Genomic DNA, 17,846 nt, shown 5'->3' with positions numbered 1-17,846 from the left:
ATGCAGAGAGACTCATTTTCAGTGTCATTGCAGTGATGCTCCGTACATATTCAGAGACTCAGCTGTGTCCCTCCTTAGTACAGGTCTTGTTTAATCCACCCAGCATCTTTAGTTACCTGCTGTACAATTATTCTTGTAGGTAACTTGTGATTCTGATTGAAGGTGTTCCAGAAAGAATTATTCTTGGGCTACACCTAACTTGAACAGTAGGTACTTGTGAATATGATGATGTTCTTGCAGTCCTTGCTCTGCCGTAGTGCAAAGCTCTAAGTATGACATGCTTGTAGCAGAGGAGAATTCTTTTTCATTGTTGAATAGCAGTTTGTCAGTAGGCTCAGAGCTGATGTTTTATACACCAAGACACGTTTGGTGCTTCCTGTGCTGCTTCTTATATGTAGTGGAACTGAGCAGCTGAACTGGATGTAAGAAAAGGTAACAGTAATGATGACTGCAAACAGTCTGACCTGAAGAAATCAACTGTGAGGTAACAAAGTAGATAAATTTCACTGTCTTTTTGCAGCATTCAAAGTACCCTTTTTTACAGAGGAGAATACATAAATTCAGCCATTCACTAAACAGTATAGAGAGCTGCAAGAGCCTGAAGTAGCAGCATCTCTGACTAGTGTCATTTTCTCAGTTGCTTGACAGTCATAGTGCTGAAAATAAGAATCTCTACTTATCAAAGTATCTCTTTTTCTGTCATTATGAATTCCTGCTACAGAATTTCCCATTACTTGTCACAATTTGATCATCTTGCCACATAGCTTGTTCTGACAAGGCCGTCTCTGTTCAATAGTTGTGGTCCAGGAATACATCTGAAAAGCTTCTGTGCTGTCTGTCTGCACTCTTGGCATTAGGTTAGCGTTTCCAAAAGGACAAATACTAAAACAAGTTTTTGGGGAAGAGGTGGGTTGGAGCTTGTAACCATTCAGAACTCTAGGAGACCACAGGTCACATTCAGAAAGTTTCAGGGTGTGAATGATCAATTCTCCACCTCAGAGAGCTAATTTTTTTCTTGGCCTCATCTACTGTCGATGATTGATGGCTTCTGTTTGCTTTGGGGAAAAATCCGGCTTCACATCCCATTGTGCAAATGGATCTCTAGGAATATTCCAGATGGTAGTGGTGATAAAATGATGTGCCCAAACATTTCTTTAGAAACTATGCTATCAACATTGTTCAATATTCAGTGGAAATACAGGCAATTTTAGTGGACTCTTGAGACTTCTTATTCTAAATGCAAGTAATTTAGGTGCAACAATTCAAGTATCTCCTGAGTGTGTACCTGGTTGATGGGTAATTATTTAAACTTCTAAATTCCTCCATTTTCAGAACTATGATTTATTCCTGTATTCAGAAACTTCAAAATATTGACATTCTTATTGGAAGGAGAGGCTCTGGTTAATAGATTCCTGTTCTTTGCTTAAGGTAAAGAGTTCTCCTCTGTTCAAAGGCTGGCATTTATGGGATTTGTATACCAATCAGTGTCTGTGCATGTATGGGTATGGCTGCCTGCTAAAGGAATAAGACTTTGGAAGAAAGACTGATGAGGCAAAAGTAGGAGTGGAAAGAACATTTGTAGAAACACAGAAATGCCTCTTAAATATTTTTGTTGTAGGCAAACAGAGGAAAGCATGCAGAGGTTTAAAATGGAGAACTTTAGAATTATTTGAATGAGGTAGAAAGCATCAAACGAGCTGCAATGTTTCTTCCTAGTTATGATATAAACTCTGAATGTTTTGCCTTCATTCGTTCCCTGCAGAGGATCTCACTGAATTAAGCTGTGGAAATAGAGTGGACAAGTTTCCACATGAGCATTTTTAAGGTATAAGGAGCAGGGGTTTGACATTGAGTTCTCAAGCAAGTTACTGACAGTTTGTCCCATTAGTTTCTTGTACAAAGATTATTTTTGTAGAGTCATTCTGTTTTATATTTGAAGGTGGCTTCTAAATTCTTCTTTGATCTGTTGTTTATCTTGACAATTGAGTGGTTTATTTCTCTGTTCATCTGTGCTCATAACTGTAAGGCAATAAAAAGAATATGAAATCATCCCCTGATTACTCTTGCCTTGATCTAAGCATGGTGTCTCAAAGACTTCACAGGGCTGAAGTAAAAGGCTCTGTCAAGGCACATCAGGTGTGAGAAGGAGTTGCTGCTGAAATAGGGACCCTTTGATTGTTAGACCCAAGACAGGTGCCTGTCTCTTCTTTTTTATACAGCTTAGTGGGCTTCTACATCCCAGCCAAGTCTTCAGGCAGTGCATGCAAAATGTATTCCAGTGTTTGTCTAAAGGGTGTCTGTCTGGACTTCGTGATGACTGCTTTCTCTTGGTTTGATTCTGTTTTCTGGTTAATGTTGTTTTAAAGTTTCCTTACCTGCTTCTCTTTGGATTTCTTGAAAAAAGTTCACCAGATAATTTTGTTCTTCTGCTATTGCTTCAAAGCATCCTGTTTTCTCCATTTGGCAAGATGTTTCTTTGGTAGGGTTACCTACCTAGTTTTGCTTAGTAAGTTTTATATTGGAATAGAAATCTGCAGTGACCCAAACCTTTCTAGAAGAAAATTACCACTGATTCTTTTCTGCAGGTGCCTATTACAGCACATCTGCTTGCATGTAAGCCACTGAATTAGGGATCAGGTTATAACAGAAATACACATCTTACACTTGCTGGCTATTAGGGACTGAACTTTAATTAAACCCCGTGGGGTGATAGTCTCTAAAAACACTTTTAATTACATAAGAGACCATCAGGACTTCTAACAATGACAGATGCAAACTACCATATTATTGGCCACCAGCCAAAGGCTCCATCAGGAACTGCTCTCCAGTTATATGTGTGAGAAAGATCCAAGAGTGTGTGTAGCTTTGTTGAGAGAGTAAGAGAGAAAGATTTGCAGGTAAGAGATGCTACAGAACTTGCTGTTCTGTCAGATGGGACAGTTGTGTAAAGGGGTTGTCTGAAAAGAGCGGTTTTTAGAACTGATGTAATTTTGTTGATGAATACACACAATGATATGCATTAATTACTTATGTGTAAAGGTTTTTCTGGAATGTTTATGATGCTTGTTTGTGGGATCCATCTAAATATTGACACTATATTTGTATAACAAGCCCTTTTATTCTTTTCTCCCAGCTTTAAGACAGCAAAATGCTTCCTTTTTTTCAATTTTGTTTCATTTTCATTGGGTAATTATTGGCACAGACACAAACATTTACATTTTAGTCTTTTGGATTATAGAAGCTCTTGTATAATACATTCTAAAATTACTGTGTGAAAACATCTCTCACTTGTATCAAAGTGAAATATGATGCAGTAAAACCAGCAGGCATTTTAATTTCCTCTTTCTTACTTCCTTAACATTCAGAGTAGTACTCTGATAGCTGAGTATGCTTTTTCATTTCTGTACTGTGTCCTGTAATCTAAGATGGAGGCCTCGAAGAGTGAAAGCAGTTTGCTCCATTTTTCAGTATTCTCCTAGACTGGGCACTTCTCCTTAAAGCATGTTATTAAAATAATAGTTGCAGTAGCCTAACAGCTTCACAATCTCAGAAAGGCAAAACATTATATTCCCATTTGCAGGGTGTGTTTCCACTGGCTGAGGTTTCAATGCCTGTGTTCAGGTGTCCCAGTGCAGTTTTCTTGGGGCTGAGGTCACTAGAAACAGAAAACTTTCTGTTTCATTTGCTTGTTCTGCTGCCTTCTCCTTTCCCTTTGTTTGCTGTTGTGTATACTGGGGCTTGCCAGCATCCTGTATGGGTGCTTCATTTACCCTCTCTTTTGTAATGTAGTTGAAGTCAGCAGAGTGGCCTCATCCCACAGAGCACACCTAATATACTTGTCATACTCTTACTGATTTGGAGTCAGATTCGTTTTTTCCCATTTTAGGAAGAATTCATCATCACATCCTTTGTCATTTCCTTGTCAAATCTGAGAATCGACTCATCATTAAAGGCAAACACTTAGAAAACCATTGGTGCCACGTTTTCCATGCAGTTCTGTCACACTCAGTCCTGACTCAGGACTTTGACACAAAATGTAGTGGGTATTTTCCTCAGTAAGTGACAGTTGATAGGAAGCTACTTTGTTTCAATTTGAGTTTCTTTTGCTCAGGGCAGAAAGCTTCTAAATTGTCGAATTCACTCCCTTTTTTTCCTGCAAACTGCTTTTAATGTTAATATATTTTCCATGTGACAAAGTTTAAACAAGCTACTGATGATAGTGATCAGTACTTCATCAGGTGGAGCTTCCACACTGCTGGTTTATATCTACATTCAAATAATTTCAATGCCAGTAATATCATTCCCAAAGCAAAGTAAAAAGTGAAAAATCAGCTTCTTAACCTCCATGGAGAGAATACTGTTCAAGCTGTGCTCAGTACTGAAAGTATTTTTAAGACATTAGATAGTAAATATCTTGCTTAGAAAAATCTTTCCTATAAGTAAATACAGAAATCTCCAGCTCTCTTTGCTTTCTGTAAACATCTAGCCTTTTACGGTGAGCTTAGTTGTGCTATAAAGCTAGCTCAGGTTGCTAGAGTGTCAGTTAGTGAATCTGCATTTTTCTTCAGTGTTAGATGGTTGGAAGTTTTAAAATAAAAAATGAAAGCTGATTTTCTGCAAAAGCAAAGAGAAGGTATGGCTCAGCCACTGGAAGCTTAACAAGTACTGATGCATTTTGAAAAATATTGCTGAGAACTTCCATTACTTTTCTTCCATACTGTGATTTTAAAGGGGGTGGAGTGGAGAGGGTGTTGATAGTTTGTCCCTCACGTGTGGGGATTATGTTTCTTGAGAGCAAAACAAACCAAAAGAATGATGGGTTGTGTGATGATAAATAATACATATGATCAAGACAAAGCATGGATGTACAGACAGCTTCCTCTGTTCTAAATTTACTCTGTAATTGTGTATACATAACTTTTTGTGCTAAGTGCCTCATCTTCCACGAAGGTAATAGTTTAATTTTCAATGATGCCTTAAAGTTTGTTATTCAATTAATATGTTTTAGTTAATTTGCAAATCCTGTTTGAGTTAGAAGTTACCTAATCTGTGCTGTTCAGAATTTAATGCACTTCCTGTGGTAGAACAAATCTACTTGGAATCTTTAGTGCATATTATGAAAATACACACCTCCCAAAAGCTGGGGCTTGATCATTTCGTTGTCTTTTTTAGTGTTTAGACACTAAAGAATCTGTTGTTTGAACTGCTTTGCATTGTTGTAACCTGAACTGACTATAAAATCTGATTTCTGACTTTTCAACTCTAGGAATCTCTACCACCTGTCCAGTTTGACTGGAGTAGCAGTGGCCTTACTAACCCTTTAGATGGTACGTCTCTCCGTAGAGCCTCTAGCACCAGAGCTAGAGATAAGAAAGCTACAAAGTTCAGACAAACATCTATCTGCTGATTATTTTTTTAAAATATATACACACACACATATATATATATAATATTTATTTCTTACTCCTAACTTTGGAAATTCAGGCTTTCTTTCTGATTAACAGTGCCCCTATGTGAAGTATTGCATAGTTTGAAAAATATGAAGTTAAGTATTATTTTAGATTCCTGCCATATGCTAGTGACACAGTGGCAATATGTTAATATGTCATTATGTATAACTGCAGATTATCATGAAACTCTGAACAAATGTGCATTTTAGGTTGATAAGTTCTACTTCTTAAAAGTAATTTTGACCAGTCAGCTCTCTCTTTAGACATCCTCTGAATGACAAACTTGTGTATAGTGGCTACTTCAAAGCACAATATTTTAACAAACTTTGCAAAATACACACTTCCTGAGCTGAAAGTTTTAAGATTTAAAGATAATTTTATATTTTAAAAATGTGACTTCATTCATTATCACTTTTGCTTACACTAAAGAGTTAATTATAGCTAATATATTAAAGAGGTAGCTACAAACTTATTTGTATCTGTAAATGTATATAGTTATCAGCTAAAACACCCTTCACCTATGTCTATTTTAATAGCAAAGTGAGTTGTGCCACTGCCTCCAGTGTCAGAAATGTAAGTGCATGCAAGGGAAATAAAACAAGTTCTGGAAATTCGTTTAATTGACAGACTAGAAACCTATAAAAAACTCCTTTACAAGGAGCCTGCTGACAGCATGTAGTTGTTGATGCACAAGTTCAAAGGTGATAAAGTGCATCTCTTACTGCACTGGTGTTGCCACACCATGTTGTTGCAGAATGTGTGGGGTGTAAGAGTTTGGATAGCAATATCATGGTGCTGAAGGAAAGCCTGGATGGACCCTTTTGCTGTTGTCTGGTGTCTTATTACTTCAGTCAATCATCATGCTTTCTTTTTAACAACTTTAAAATGTATCTTGGTTTGATTTCTGTTTTAGTACTAAAGGGGAACAGTATAATGTACCAGTGAGGAACTGGACATAAGAGTGGCATTTGTTACCCAGTGGTCACACTGTTTTAAGATAATGATAATTAATAGCTTAAAGCTGCTAAATAAAATTTTGAATGTTTTTTTTTTTTCTTTTTGTTCTTTGCTATTTGAGTATCTGCTAAGTTTTCCTGATGAAAGAATGGCTTTCAATTTCAGTGAGGGGAGAAAAGCCCTATATACTTTAACTACCAATTGACCTATATATTGTTTCCCTTTAACTGGTCACAACTCTCTCTCTGGGTCGTGCTGGTTCTCTTTCATTTTTAGATCGAAATAAATATTTCTATTTTCAAGTTACTAGTGTTGATTTCCTTGCTGCATTGTACATGAGGAAACGTGCACTGAATTAAGTTGTTAACATTTTAGAAGGTACAAACTAATACTGTAAGCATTGTTTTCATGTCGATTTTTTTAAATTGCGTACTGAGTACTAATTATAACTTGCATGTTCAAGTGTGTGTCTTACCCCTTTTTACACATAAACCCCTCCCTTGGCTTACCTTCTATATGGCTGCCTACCAACACGGTCACTGAATTTCAAGCTAGTGGAGGTTCCACTCTTCTGAACCTTGATTTCTTTGGGCCCGTGGATGACAGTAGCTCTAGCAGCACCACCACAATCCCAGGTCAGCAGAGTGTTAAAACCACAACTGTAAGAATATAACGACTTACTAAAAGCATGAGCACATCACTTGACTTTCCTACAAACAAGGAGAAAGTTTTACATTGCGTTTCTCTGAAATGTCTTTCTACTGCGTTTTTCCTTTAATCTGTGTTCTGTTTTCTGATGTTTTGTATCGAGTACGAAGTATTTAAAAGGTACTGTCAGCTCTGTATTTGTCACCTGCTGAAGGAATGAATGGCTTTTATGCTCTTGCAAATAAGATGTTAAAACACTTGTTTCATGTTGGAAAATCCAGAAGTTAACTCTTCTGAGCACTCAAGGAAATTTGAAAAATTCTGTCCACGCAGCAGTTCCTAAAATATGGGGTTTGCCCTCTCCTCTGAGTGCCTCCAAATTACAGGATTGTGGTATTGTTTGGAAGCCATGTGTGAATATAAATTTATGGAGCTTGATATATCACAGCCCAGGAGGTTGTGGACTAATAACAATAATGAAGTGAAAAAGTGTTTTAACAGCCTTTTTAATAGAAAAGGATAGTTGCATGTTTGTGGGATTTTAGAAGTTCATGAATGCTAATTTTTAAGCCAAAGCACTTTATCTGCAAATTACTCCCTTAAAAGGGAGATAAAAAACCCAATCTCTCATTGAATAATGTGTAAAACTAATTTAATTCATTTATCACGTGGTTTTTACATGCTCTGAGTATTTTGCATGAGCTTGTGGAAACCTACACTTTGAATAAATTTCTGCAGGAATTTCAGGGAACACTTTGGGGATCTATTCCAGGGCATAGGTTAAGTTGATAAGGCAAGTATTCTTTCATTACAGTGCCTGAAGCCATGATAATCAGTTCCTGCATAGGAAAGATAGCTTTCCGCTTAGTGATCTTAATTTTAAAAATCAGTTTGTAAGATGTTTGGGATCCTCCCACATTTCAAACAAGTGATTATAATTATTATTGTATTTTTTGTTTTTAGAAACACTTTTTTTTGTTTTAAAATCTAATCACTGAAAGCAATTTTATGGCATGGCAATCTAAATGACTTTTTATTCCACCCTTGAGAAATATCATTATCAGATGAAAGAGGGCAGATTTGTCATGGAAGTGACAGCTAGCAAAGTCAAGGTGCTTGAGTCCTGCGGATTCTTTTGTGTGTGCAAGTGCACTGACACAAGTCACCAGTGCCCAGTACATGTATTATTGCTCATGTAGTTGGGTAGTTGGGTGCTCCTGTTATTGCTTGTGCAGAAAGTGCACACTGGGAGAGGTTACTGGAGGAATATTCTGTTAGCCTTTATTGCATTTTATTTTTTATATTATTTCATCAAGTTACAGGTATTGTCACCTTCTCTGGTATGCCCTATAGTGCTTTTATTTTGGTTTTTTTTTTCCTTTATTTTGGTTTGGCTTTGTTTTGTTTTTTTTTTTCTTCCTGACTTGTTTCTGGGAAAGTCATTTGTTTCATGGCTTGCAGCTCGTGTGTTTGTGTGTGTGTTTAGGAGCTTTGTGTGGGGTTTGGTTGGCTAACTTTCCTTCAATATCTCATTAAGGTTCTGCAGTGCTTTCCTTGAATATTCTTGCATCATCTGAATAAAATGAGGAATATGCAACTCTTAAAAAAATACATATGATAACTGAAAGAACAAATTGCTAGATTTTTTTTGCTTAAAAAAGAAACTTTTATCAGTGGAAGTTAATTCTTTCTTTGGAGACTTAGTTTTACTTGCTCTACATTGACACTGGATTCTTCTCAGTCTGATTTCATCAGTGCCTAAAATAACATTTTAATAAAAATTTTCCTTCCACATTATGAACAGGGAGTTACTGATTTCTAATATGTTCCCACAGATTTAGTATATAGTTTTATTTGTCATGTTAATAGTTCAACATAAACAGAGCTGAGTAAGAGGTGCCTAAAGAATAGTAAATTGAGCAGTGACATCCCAAAACAGGACTGTAAGTGGGAATATCTAAATGATGTAACTCATAATGTTGCATTTAATACTTGTTGCAGAGTTGCATGTCAAAGGGCTCCTTCCTTCAATTAGCTTTCCAATTTGTACCTTAATGGGATCTCGCAGGCTTCTGCAAGTCAAAGTGTATTTCTTCAAGGCTTCCTCTCCCTGATTGAAAGTGGATATTTTATGGAATTTTTGGGCTTTTCCTGGTTCTAAGTTCTGTAAACATCTGACATTACTAGAAGTCTTGGTATACTGGTCTCAGGACCATACATACTTTGATATTTTGCTTGGAACTGGATCAAATCAACTGTGAAAATCCAGACTTTAAAAAAATATATATGTTAAAAGGACAGCTGATTAATTTCTAGTGAACTCATATTATATGGAACAAATCTCCTCACCTCCTGCAGCTTAACCAGATGATTTTCTTTATTTTACATTTTGGTCAGCTTAGTTTTCTCATAAGAAAAGGAGAATGAACTTGTGCCAATAGGATAAATGGTCAAGACACTGCTTGGGAAGAGCTCATAAAAAAGCAGGTTTGAGGATGATTAGCATCATCTATTAGCACACCCAGTGCTGCAGTTACTGGTGGTAAAGGCAGGACAATAGGCACTGGCATTTATTTTAGTTAGTAATCTTTTGGGATTTCAGACATACCTCTAAAACTGAGATGTGATGCTTGATACTAAACAGGTAGACTTTAACTCATACATATATATTTTTTTGCCATTTTTGTGAAGATTTTCCAGAATGACCTCTGCTGCTAAAATTTTAAATCCATTTGTGACAAATGTGATGTTAAAATTAATCATCTGACTGATTTGATGACATACCTGAAGCTAGGAATTCAAGGCTGAAACATCCAGATACTTAATGCTTTAGAAATACTTGAAAGGGGAAAAGGGAGCACAGACTAAAAGTTTTGGTAGTGCTATCCATATTAGCATGTAACTCTTTTTTAATGCCATTCTACTTCTGTGTTTCATAAAAGCTGCTTTTCCTCACTTTAAATTTCAACACAACCCCTAGTGGAAAGCCAGATACTAAAAGCACTCTATTGCATGCCAGTGTTCTTTGTAATCTCTAGGTGAAGAGTTGATCTGTGTTAACATGCAGTGTTCTTTTAATCCAGGCAGTTGAGTTGAAGTAATTGAAACAGTCCATTTTAAAAAAGCTGACATTTTTATAGAAGTTTCACTTTAAAAAGTCAATCAAATTGGTTTTGTTTACACACAGACTGAGACCTTGTATGCCAGACTTGATCCAAGGTGTGTGTTTTGTTCTACAACTAAAAAAGCTGCTGAAAAAGAATGGGAGAGAGGATGATGCTTCAGAAATGCAAACATGTCCTGTCATGTTCTTTTCATGTATCTTGAAATTATGAATGATTCAGATGTTTACAGAAAACAGTCTGTAGCAAGTTGGTCTGTGACTAGTTATGACTCTACTTGCCTCCAACCATCACTGATTATTATTTTATACTATAAGGTGTGGATCCTGAGTTGTATGAATTGACAACCTCAAAACTGGAAACTTCCAATGCAAGCAACAGAGTGACTGATGCGTTTGCAAGGCTCATGTCCACAGTGGAGAAGGCAAGCACGTCCACAAGGTAAATACTCTTCATTGCACGTTTTTCTTCTAAGGGTGGCATGAAATGTGAGGTCTGAACATGTGTGCAGTTTTTGGACAGAAGTTCCTGAATGATCAAAAGGCTTTAAATTTTAAATCTGAAGTTCATTGTAATGTAGTTCATATTTCGAGTTATTGTAGAACACTAAAATAAGATGGGTAAGAGTTCATGAGCTGAAGGGAGAAGATCACCAGGACCTAAGTAGACAAGCTAGAGCCAAAGACTGAACTGGAGGAAGCAAATTTGTGGACACCAGAGCTGGTTCCTAAGAATGGCAAGGTGAACAGAATCACTCAGTTCAGTGACCTAGGACTGAGACAGAATACCCTCTCTGGACTCTGTAATTCATAAACACAGAATGTTCCACAAGTAAAATGATAAAACAAACTGATAATTATGACTATATTTGTCCCTTCACAAATGTTTCTCGCATCTATCAAAACTTCAGTGGCCAAGCATCAGTTTAATTTTGTTGTTGCACATTAAGAATTGAGCATGTAGTTGGTTTGGGGCATCGTTTCTGCTTCAGTGGAGCACACATGAAATTTTGTGCTTTTTTATAGATAGAATCTAGAGAAAGGCTTCAGGCATCAAATGTCTTTCTTGGAGTCTGGCCTGTTGAATGGGTACAGAATAGTCTCCATTTATAAGCTTGCATTCTTTGGGTTTATTTTTTTTTTTTCTGTGTATCTTAGCAGTAGAATCCTGGACTGTCTTAACATATAATTAACGTCTGTGCCCATTGAAAGAAATGCTGAGGGATCTTTACCAAGTAAAATGTTGGTTTCTTGGAAGCATGTGCCTCAACATGCAACAAGTAGATGGTAACATATCCTCACTCCCAAATGAGCTTCAGGGTTTATTCAGCACTCTGAAACTAGACATGTTTTCATGCAACAGCCCTTAGGAGGTGATTTTCAAGAGTTCTTTTAAAACATGCACTTTCACTGAGAAAACTATCTTCCTAGTTTTCCTTCAGTGGTAATTTTGAAAGTGAACATGAAATCAGCAAGCCATGAAATTTCAAGGGAGAACCAGTAGAGGGAACTCACCACTTGGATGCTGATTTTTGGGTCTTGTCTTTTGGATTACCTCTTTTTCTGTCCATGGAGTGCACATACTCTTCCTGGAGATACTCTAGTGGAAAAGTTTGACTTTCTCAAATTAGAAAACATAGTTACAGTTGAAATACTTTTGTATTATATTCTAAGCCTAATTTAAAAGTACCCACAGCAGGACATGCAAACTCCAAATGTATCTTTATCTGCCCTCATAGACTCTGTAAACAAAAAGCTAAGACATCTTAAAGCAAGGTACAAAGGAACAGGGAAGTCTGCTTTGCTTAAATGAATGTTGAGCCTCAATTTTCGGTATTGATTTTTTAATGTGAGTTTTATTTGGGCTTTTTTCAGTGCTTCTACCATGCACTTGACAGCTCTTACTTGTGCTCTTTGTCCAGATGTCAGAGCTCTTCCCCCATTCTGGAGAGCATTGCTTACTTACAGGAATTGGTTCTAGATCTGTGATGTAGCAATATTGTAAGGCTAGGGACCTCAGGCTTGGAGGCTAAGTTCAGACACACACAAGGATTAGCTGTTTTTACTGTTTAAAATGTTTTCTGTGTTCTTATCAACTCTAAATTTTAAAAAAATACCAAGTGCTTTTTCTTTTTGATTTCATATTCTCCACAAGAAAAGCAGTCTGTTTTTTCAAGCTAGAAACCTTCAGAGAAATAAGAAAGTATAGCCTTAGCAGTATGCCAAATAATGTGCACAATGTTAGCTTTTTGTAATAAATTTGGTTATCTTTTCCGTTTTTTTAGTTCTTTTCTAATGGACTGAAGGCTTTAAAATAGGACTAGATGCATACAGGTAGCTCAAAGAGGGTGAGGTTCATGCACCAGCCTGGAAATATGGACTGTTAGACATTCCTGATAACTGACTGGGGAAGATAAAACCAGTGGATTAAAATCACTTTGATGGCAGCTTCAGTTGTGCTGAGGCTATCCCATGTCTGTAACTTGGCTGAATTCAGGACCTTTAGGGTAAAGTTTAAAGTGAAAATACCATTATTCAGCTGAGGATGCCTTGTGAAGAGTCACTTCTATCTAAAATAGTCCTGTCTTTGATTGCAAAGCCATCTCTTGAACCAGAAAATCAGTTCAGAAGGAAGGTGTTGGGAGAGGAGGGGAAATTTGCCCTCAGCTTGAGCCTGAAACCTTGATGGCAGCAATGTTGAAGGTCAGGGATCCAGTGCAGCATTCCACAGCAACTCTGCAGCCTTGCCTAGTTCCATAGAATTGGCAGAGATCAAAAGTTTATCTGCTGTCTTTTTGAAGGAAAGCAGAGCACTGATACCTTTCCAAGAAATGGCCGAAACCCTCATTTAAACTGAAAATACTCCTTGGGGATGGTTGTTGGATGGAGCGGGCTAACCCTTAATTATAGAGTGTTTTCAAAGTGCATTTCTCTAATCAGCTCATTGTTGCTGATAAAGCCTGGCCTTGCTGGTGCTATCCACAAAACCCTTTGCAAACATGAGAGGTGACAGAAGCTCTGAAAGACTTGAATGCTGCAGGAAGGAGTTGGAATGCAAAACAGGGCAGTGACGTGCAAGTGATGGATGGACAAAACATTCTCTCTTTCTTGCTAAATTTTCTTCCAACAACTTTCCTGCCTGTCAGTCTGGTTTATTTCTTGTGGCTTAGTGTTACCATGCCTTTGAAAAGGAAATGTAGTGCCCACAGGTAGAGCAGCTGTACAAATGCTTGGGTAGGGGTATCCCTCTTGTCCTGCTTGGGAGGAAATGTAACCTAGAGTAAGAGAAAAGATGGATGAGGACAAAGTGTGCTGTAGAGGATAGTTTTAAATCCTGAATGAAGCAGAGACCTTGTTTTGATCCAGGGATGGGTTCTTTCATGGTTTTGTAATCAAAAGTTCTGATTCCAAAGCAGACAGAAGTAGTACAGCTGCTGCTGTCAGTCCTCTCACTTGGGTGTCTTTCCTTTAAGCCATAGCACCTAGAAATGAGTGCTTGAGCAGGAGAAGCTCTGCAAAGGTCCCCTCCACTGATCAGGGCTCAGCAAAAGAAACTCTTGACAATGGGAATGTCTTCAGCAAAAGTGGTGCCTAAAATTAATGCACAGTTGTTTCTCTTGCCTCTTCTAAAGGACATCACAGTTAGTAGGCAGTTTGCTAGATTTTAAGGGTAAAACCTGTCAGCAGTGATGATGCTACTTTGTCTTTTAGATTTAGAGAATTTGTGAGTAATTCTTTAGGGTTGCCCTGGTGGTACTTGCCACCAAAAGTCTTGATTGTTTCCCAGAAAGGGTACTTGCCATGTCCAGTTGTATTGCATTGCAGAGGAACGTGCCTCTCTCCATTGAGAGATGGGAATTTAGGCCATCTCACCCCTTTCTGTGCTGAGATTATTTTAAAAAAGGGTTTGAGTCTCCAAGTGAGTGTATCTATAGCTCTGTCTTGGTCATAGTTAAGTAATGGTTGCTGCATTTGCATGTTAGCTTGTCCTTCTTTATAGGTAGTTATTACATTGCATTGGAGTAGATAAACTATTCAAAGGGCCTCCAGCTGGAAGGGGGGCATTCAGTATGGGTGAGATTGACCCCTGGCTGGGCTCACTGATGTGCCTATTCTGCAGTGGTGTTGCAGAGACCAGCTGGCATTATCCTGTGATAGAAGTCCTGCATGTGACCATGGAATAAAATGCAGCTCTGCCTCTGTGACCCAGCAGTGCCATTTCTTAGCATGTAGTTGAGCAGAGGAGGAAGAGGAATATAAATAGCAAGGAGTGTGTGAGCTCCATCTCGCCTGATGAACAATTACAGGAACATCTCCAAGGCAGCCCTCTTCCTTTGGCTTCCTCTGTCAAGCCTTCCTTTGTTAGCTCTAAGTCCTGGATCACCAGGAGTTTGTACCTTTAAGAGGCTTGTGGTAAGTGATTATTAATAGTGGCACCGGATACTGATAGCACAGTGGTGGGTGAGAACCACATTTCAGCAGCTCAGAGATAGTCCTTTGAGTGCAAACAGAGCTGACTGTGAAGTTGTTAGAGGAGGCACATATTGGCTCTCTGCTTCTTCCTTCAGTAAATCCAGCACACAGCTTCGTTTATGCTCCAGAATTTGGTAATCTGCCTAGTCAGTAGCTCGTGAAATTCCACTGCAGCAGAGAAAAAAAAAATACTGGTATTCTGTGAAGGTAAGTCAGATTTAGTATTTAGACTGCTTCATCTAGAGAACTTTCACCAAGTGGGGATTTCAAGTAGCAAGGAGAAGTGATCGTTCAGTGTCAACACAATGATCAGTGATGAGGATCAGCACAATCATCAGATGTCAAGGATGAGTTTGACTCCAGTTCTTTTTTTCTTGTAGCTAAGGAATTTTGAGACTGCTGTGGAAGCAAACATGCAGCCCCTTGCTTTCCACTGGTCTCTGCTCAGCTGAGGAAGCAATCCTCATGGGGGCTGACAGAAAGTATAAATACCTGCTGCTTCATGATTGGAGTGGTCATCTCCCTCTCATGGGCTTGGCTTAAAGTTTATAAATAAGCCCAGATACAGAAAGGAAATTTCTGATGTATTCTAGGGAAAGTAGTTTATTTGGTTCGAGCCTTTTGTTTCAGCTTTTTTCTCCCAAAGGTGAGGGAGCTTATTCAGCTGGAATTTCTTACATCATTACAGGATTTAGAAGGTGCCTTGTTGGAACTGGAATAATGTTTGATGCAAAACTGAGTATTTCTAGTAGTAGGCAGTGTTCTTCAAAGATAAGCCAGATGTGTGTGAAGTATGAATGTTTGGGCAAAGGAGGGGGGTTAGTAGCAGTCTGAGCCAGGCTTCATTTTACTTGGGAAGTGTGAGTTTTTTGCATAATAGTGAGAACCAAGCAACATGGGATTCAGACCTCTTTATTCATTTGTGCTCAGTAATTCTTGTGAATAATGCAAAAGGCAGAGTAAACCCCAGTGATTCCCCAACTGCTGTATGTATCATCATGGCTACTCATACTCCTGCACTTCAAAGCAAGGAGATACACTGAGTAATACACTGAGCTGTGAGGCACCTTGTGCTGCTGATGAATTCTGGGGGGAAAAAGGTTTGTGGATCATAATGTAGAGGGGCAAGATGTGCAGTCTGACAACAGTCATGTTGAAAACACAGCATAAGTGCTTTTAATTTTAAAATTATTGAGAAGTAAGTGAGGAGTTTCTTAATGTTCTTTTAAGATATTTTCCATTTTGTTTTTGAAGGCTGTACTGGATTTAGGTAGTTTAGAACTAATGCTCCTACTGTTTTATCTCTAGTATTATGGGCATGGTTGTCTCTTCAAGTGAGTCTCTTGACTCTCAAAGCTGCTAAAAAAAAAGAAAAAAAATCTGTGAAAATTATAATTTGAATAGGACTTTTTTTCCTTATTGCAACAATATACACAGGAACATTTTGCTGACTCTCTCTGTTAACACATTATTGGTAGGCAGGTAGGTATTATAACATTAGATTACCTTAAAGTAGCTTACAGAAGTGCCTATCAAGAAGCTGACAGAACATTGCTTCAATCAATGATTCTTTCAGTGATCTCAGGGATATGAGGTGCTGGATTAATGCACTTTGTTCTTTTCTTCCCAACAGGAAGCCTAAAAAGGAAGAACATCTTAGTGAAGAGGCTGCCAAGGTGATTTCTAGCCTTCCTGACTTAACTTTCATGCATGCCAAGGTGTTGATGTTCCCAGCCACATTAACACCTTCAACAAGCTGCCAAGAAAAGGTAGACTAAAGTGATGTGAATTGGACGTTTTCTATTGATTTTTTTTTCCTTCCCTCTGTGGGTCGTAAAAAGCAATCTTGCTTTAATTAAAAAAATATCAAGTTCAGATGATTTGTTGGTAAGCAGCACTAGAAAGGTATACATAGTAATGTATATTTATTTACATACTGGAGTCCTAAATTTATATTAGAGAAAAATGTAAATAATTGGGGGTAAATCTTTTTGAAGATCTATTCTTTTTGTTGTGCTGGGCTGTATACATTTATGTCTTTGTGAAATACACTGGTGGTGTCCTTCTTAAAAAACTCTAAAAAGTTTAAAAAAAATCCTATAAACACATAATGAAAACTTCAATCTTCACAATCTGTGAAGTTCCCCCTTAAGACTTTCAGATTGCATTGAGCAACTTTTTCTTTCCTGCATATATTAAAATACTACTTGCTGGAAAAAAAATCAAAAGGTTATGTTGTCCCCTTTGTGGGTTTTTCAGTTATTGTTTCTTTAAAACCCAGTAATTTCTTTTGTGTTTTAACAAGCTTAAGATGTGTTTTTCCTTTTCTTTGCCCCTATCCCCTTCCCCTGTTTGATTGGTTGGCTGATCAGTTTTTATGTTCTTGAACTTCAGTAGTATGGCTCTGTCACTATATAGCCTTTTGAAAGGTATGCTGTCAGTAACTTCTTGTTCCAGTTATGGATTACTGTCTCAACACTTGATTATTTTTTTTTTGGTCATTAGAAGGTTGTCTGCTTTTAATCAGTTTGATTTGGAAAAGAAGGACCAAAACAATATGAATGTCTTACAATGAAATTTACCTGTTAAAAATTTTTATGTTCTGTTGTACCACTATTCCTGTTTGATTTTGCACAGTGTAAAATGACATAATCATAGATTGCTATGGTTTTAGGCTGTATATACAGTAAAAAACTATGGGTTGTAAATGTCTGGGGAAATTCCTATGGAAAAAAGAGAGCTATGTCGAAGAACCTCTAAAAAGGTCAATATGCATGCCCAAGGTCTTTTGAGATTTAAGTGTGTAAATTTCCTTTTAGCTTACACAAAATAAAATAATTTAAAAGATACTTATGTATACAGCCTGCTATCTTTTTTTACAGAATGTGTGCATTACTCACCTTTCTGTTGGTAAAACTGATGTGCTGCATTAGCAGTAGGACTTTCTGGTTCGTGTTGCTCAGTCCCCCAAACCACACCTGGCAGGGTCCTGCAGACTTCCCCTTCAATCACCCTGTCTCTTTATCATGTTGAGAGTCAGTCTTTTATTTCTGTCTCCAGTTTCTCTTCTGGCTTGTAGGGCAATGTGGCTCATGATATTTGGGGTCAGAGACTTCTTCAAAGCAATTGGCAACACTCAGCTGTAAGAAACAGCAGCTATGGTGAGGCAAGAAAGGACAACTGGGTTTGCCGATATC

At 37.8% G+C, this 17,846-nt stretch overlaps 1 protein-coding gene across 4 annotated transcripts in view; it reads left to right on the top strand.

The window, feature by feature from the left end:
- Positions 1-17,498, top strand: part of AFTPH (aftiphilin) — a 41,715-nt gene extending 24,217 nt beyond the window's left edge. Inside the window, exons 7-10 of one of the 4 annotated variants that reach the window (XM_085054316.1) lie at positions 5,267-5,327; positions 6,959-7,042; positions 10,495-10,618; positions 16,283-17,498. In XM_085054316.1, coding sequence (XP_084910442.1) covers positions 5,267-5,327; positions 6,959-7,042; positions 10,495-10,618; positions 16,283-16,427 — 414 coding nt within the window. In that variant the 3' untranslated portion in view covers positions 16,428-17,498. Of the gene's footprint in view, positions 1-5,266; positions 5,328-6,870; positions 7,043-10,494; positions 10,619-16,282 lie in introns of those variants that run through there. The other 3 variants (XM_085054317.1, XR_014850630.1, XM_085054319.1) reach the window with 3 other exon arrangements.
- The last annotated feature ends 348 nt before the right edge of the window (positions 17,499-17,846 follow it).

This window comes from Lichenostomus cassidix, chromosome 3, assembly GCF_008360975.1.
Source record: "Lichenostomus cassidix isolate B80296 chromosome 3, HeHo_3.0, whole genome shotgun sequence".
NCBI lineage: Eukaryota > Metazoa > Chordata > Aves > Passeriformes > Meliphagidae > Lichenostomus > Lichenostomus cassidix.
This window is presented reverse-complemented; position numbering and strand designations above follow the sequence as displayed.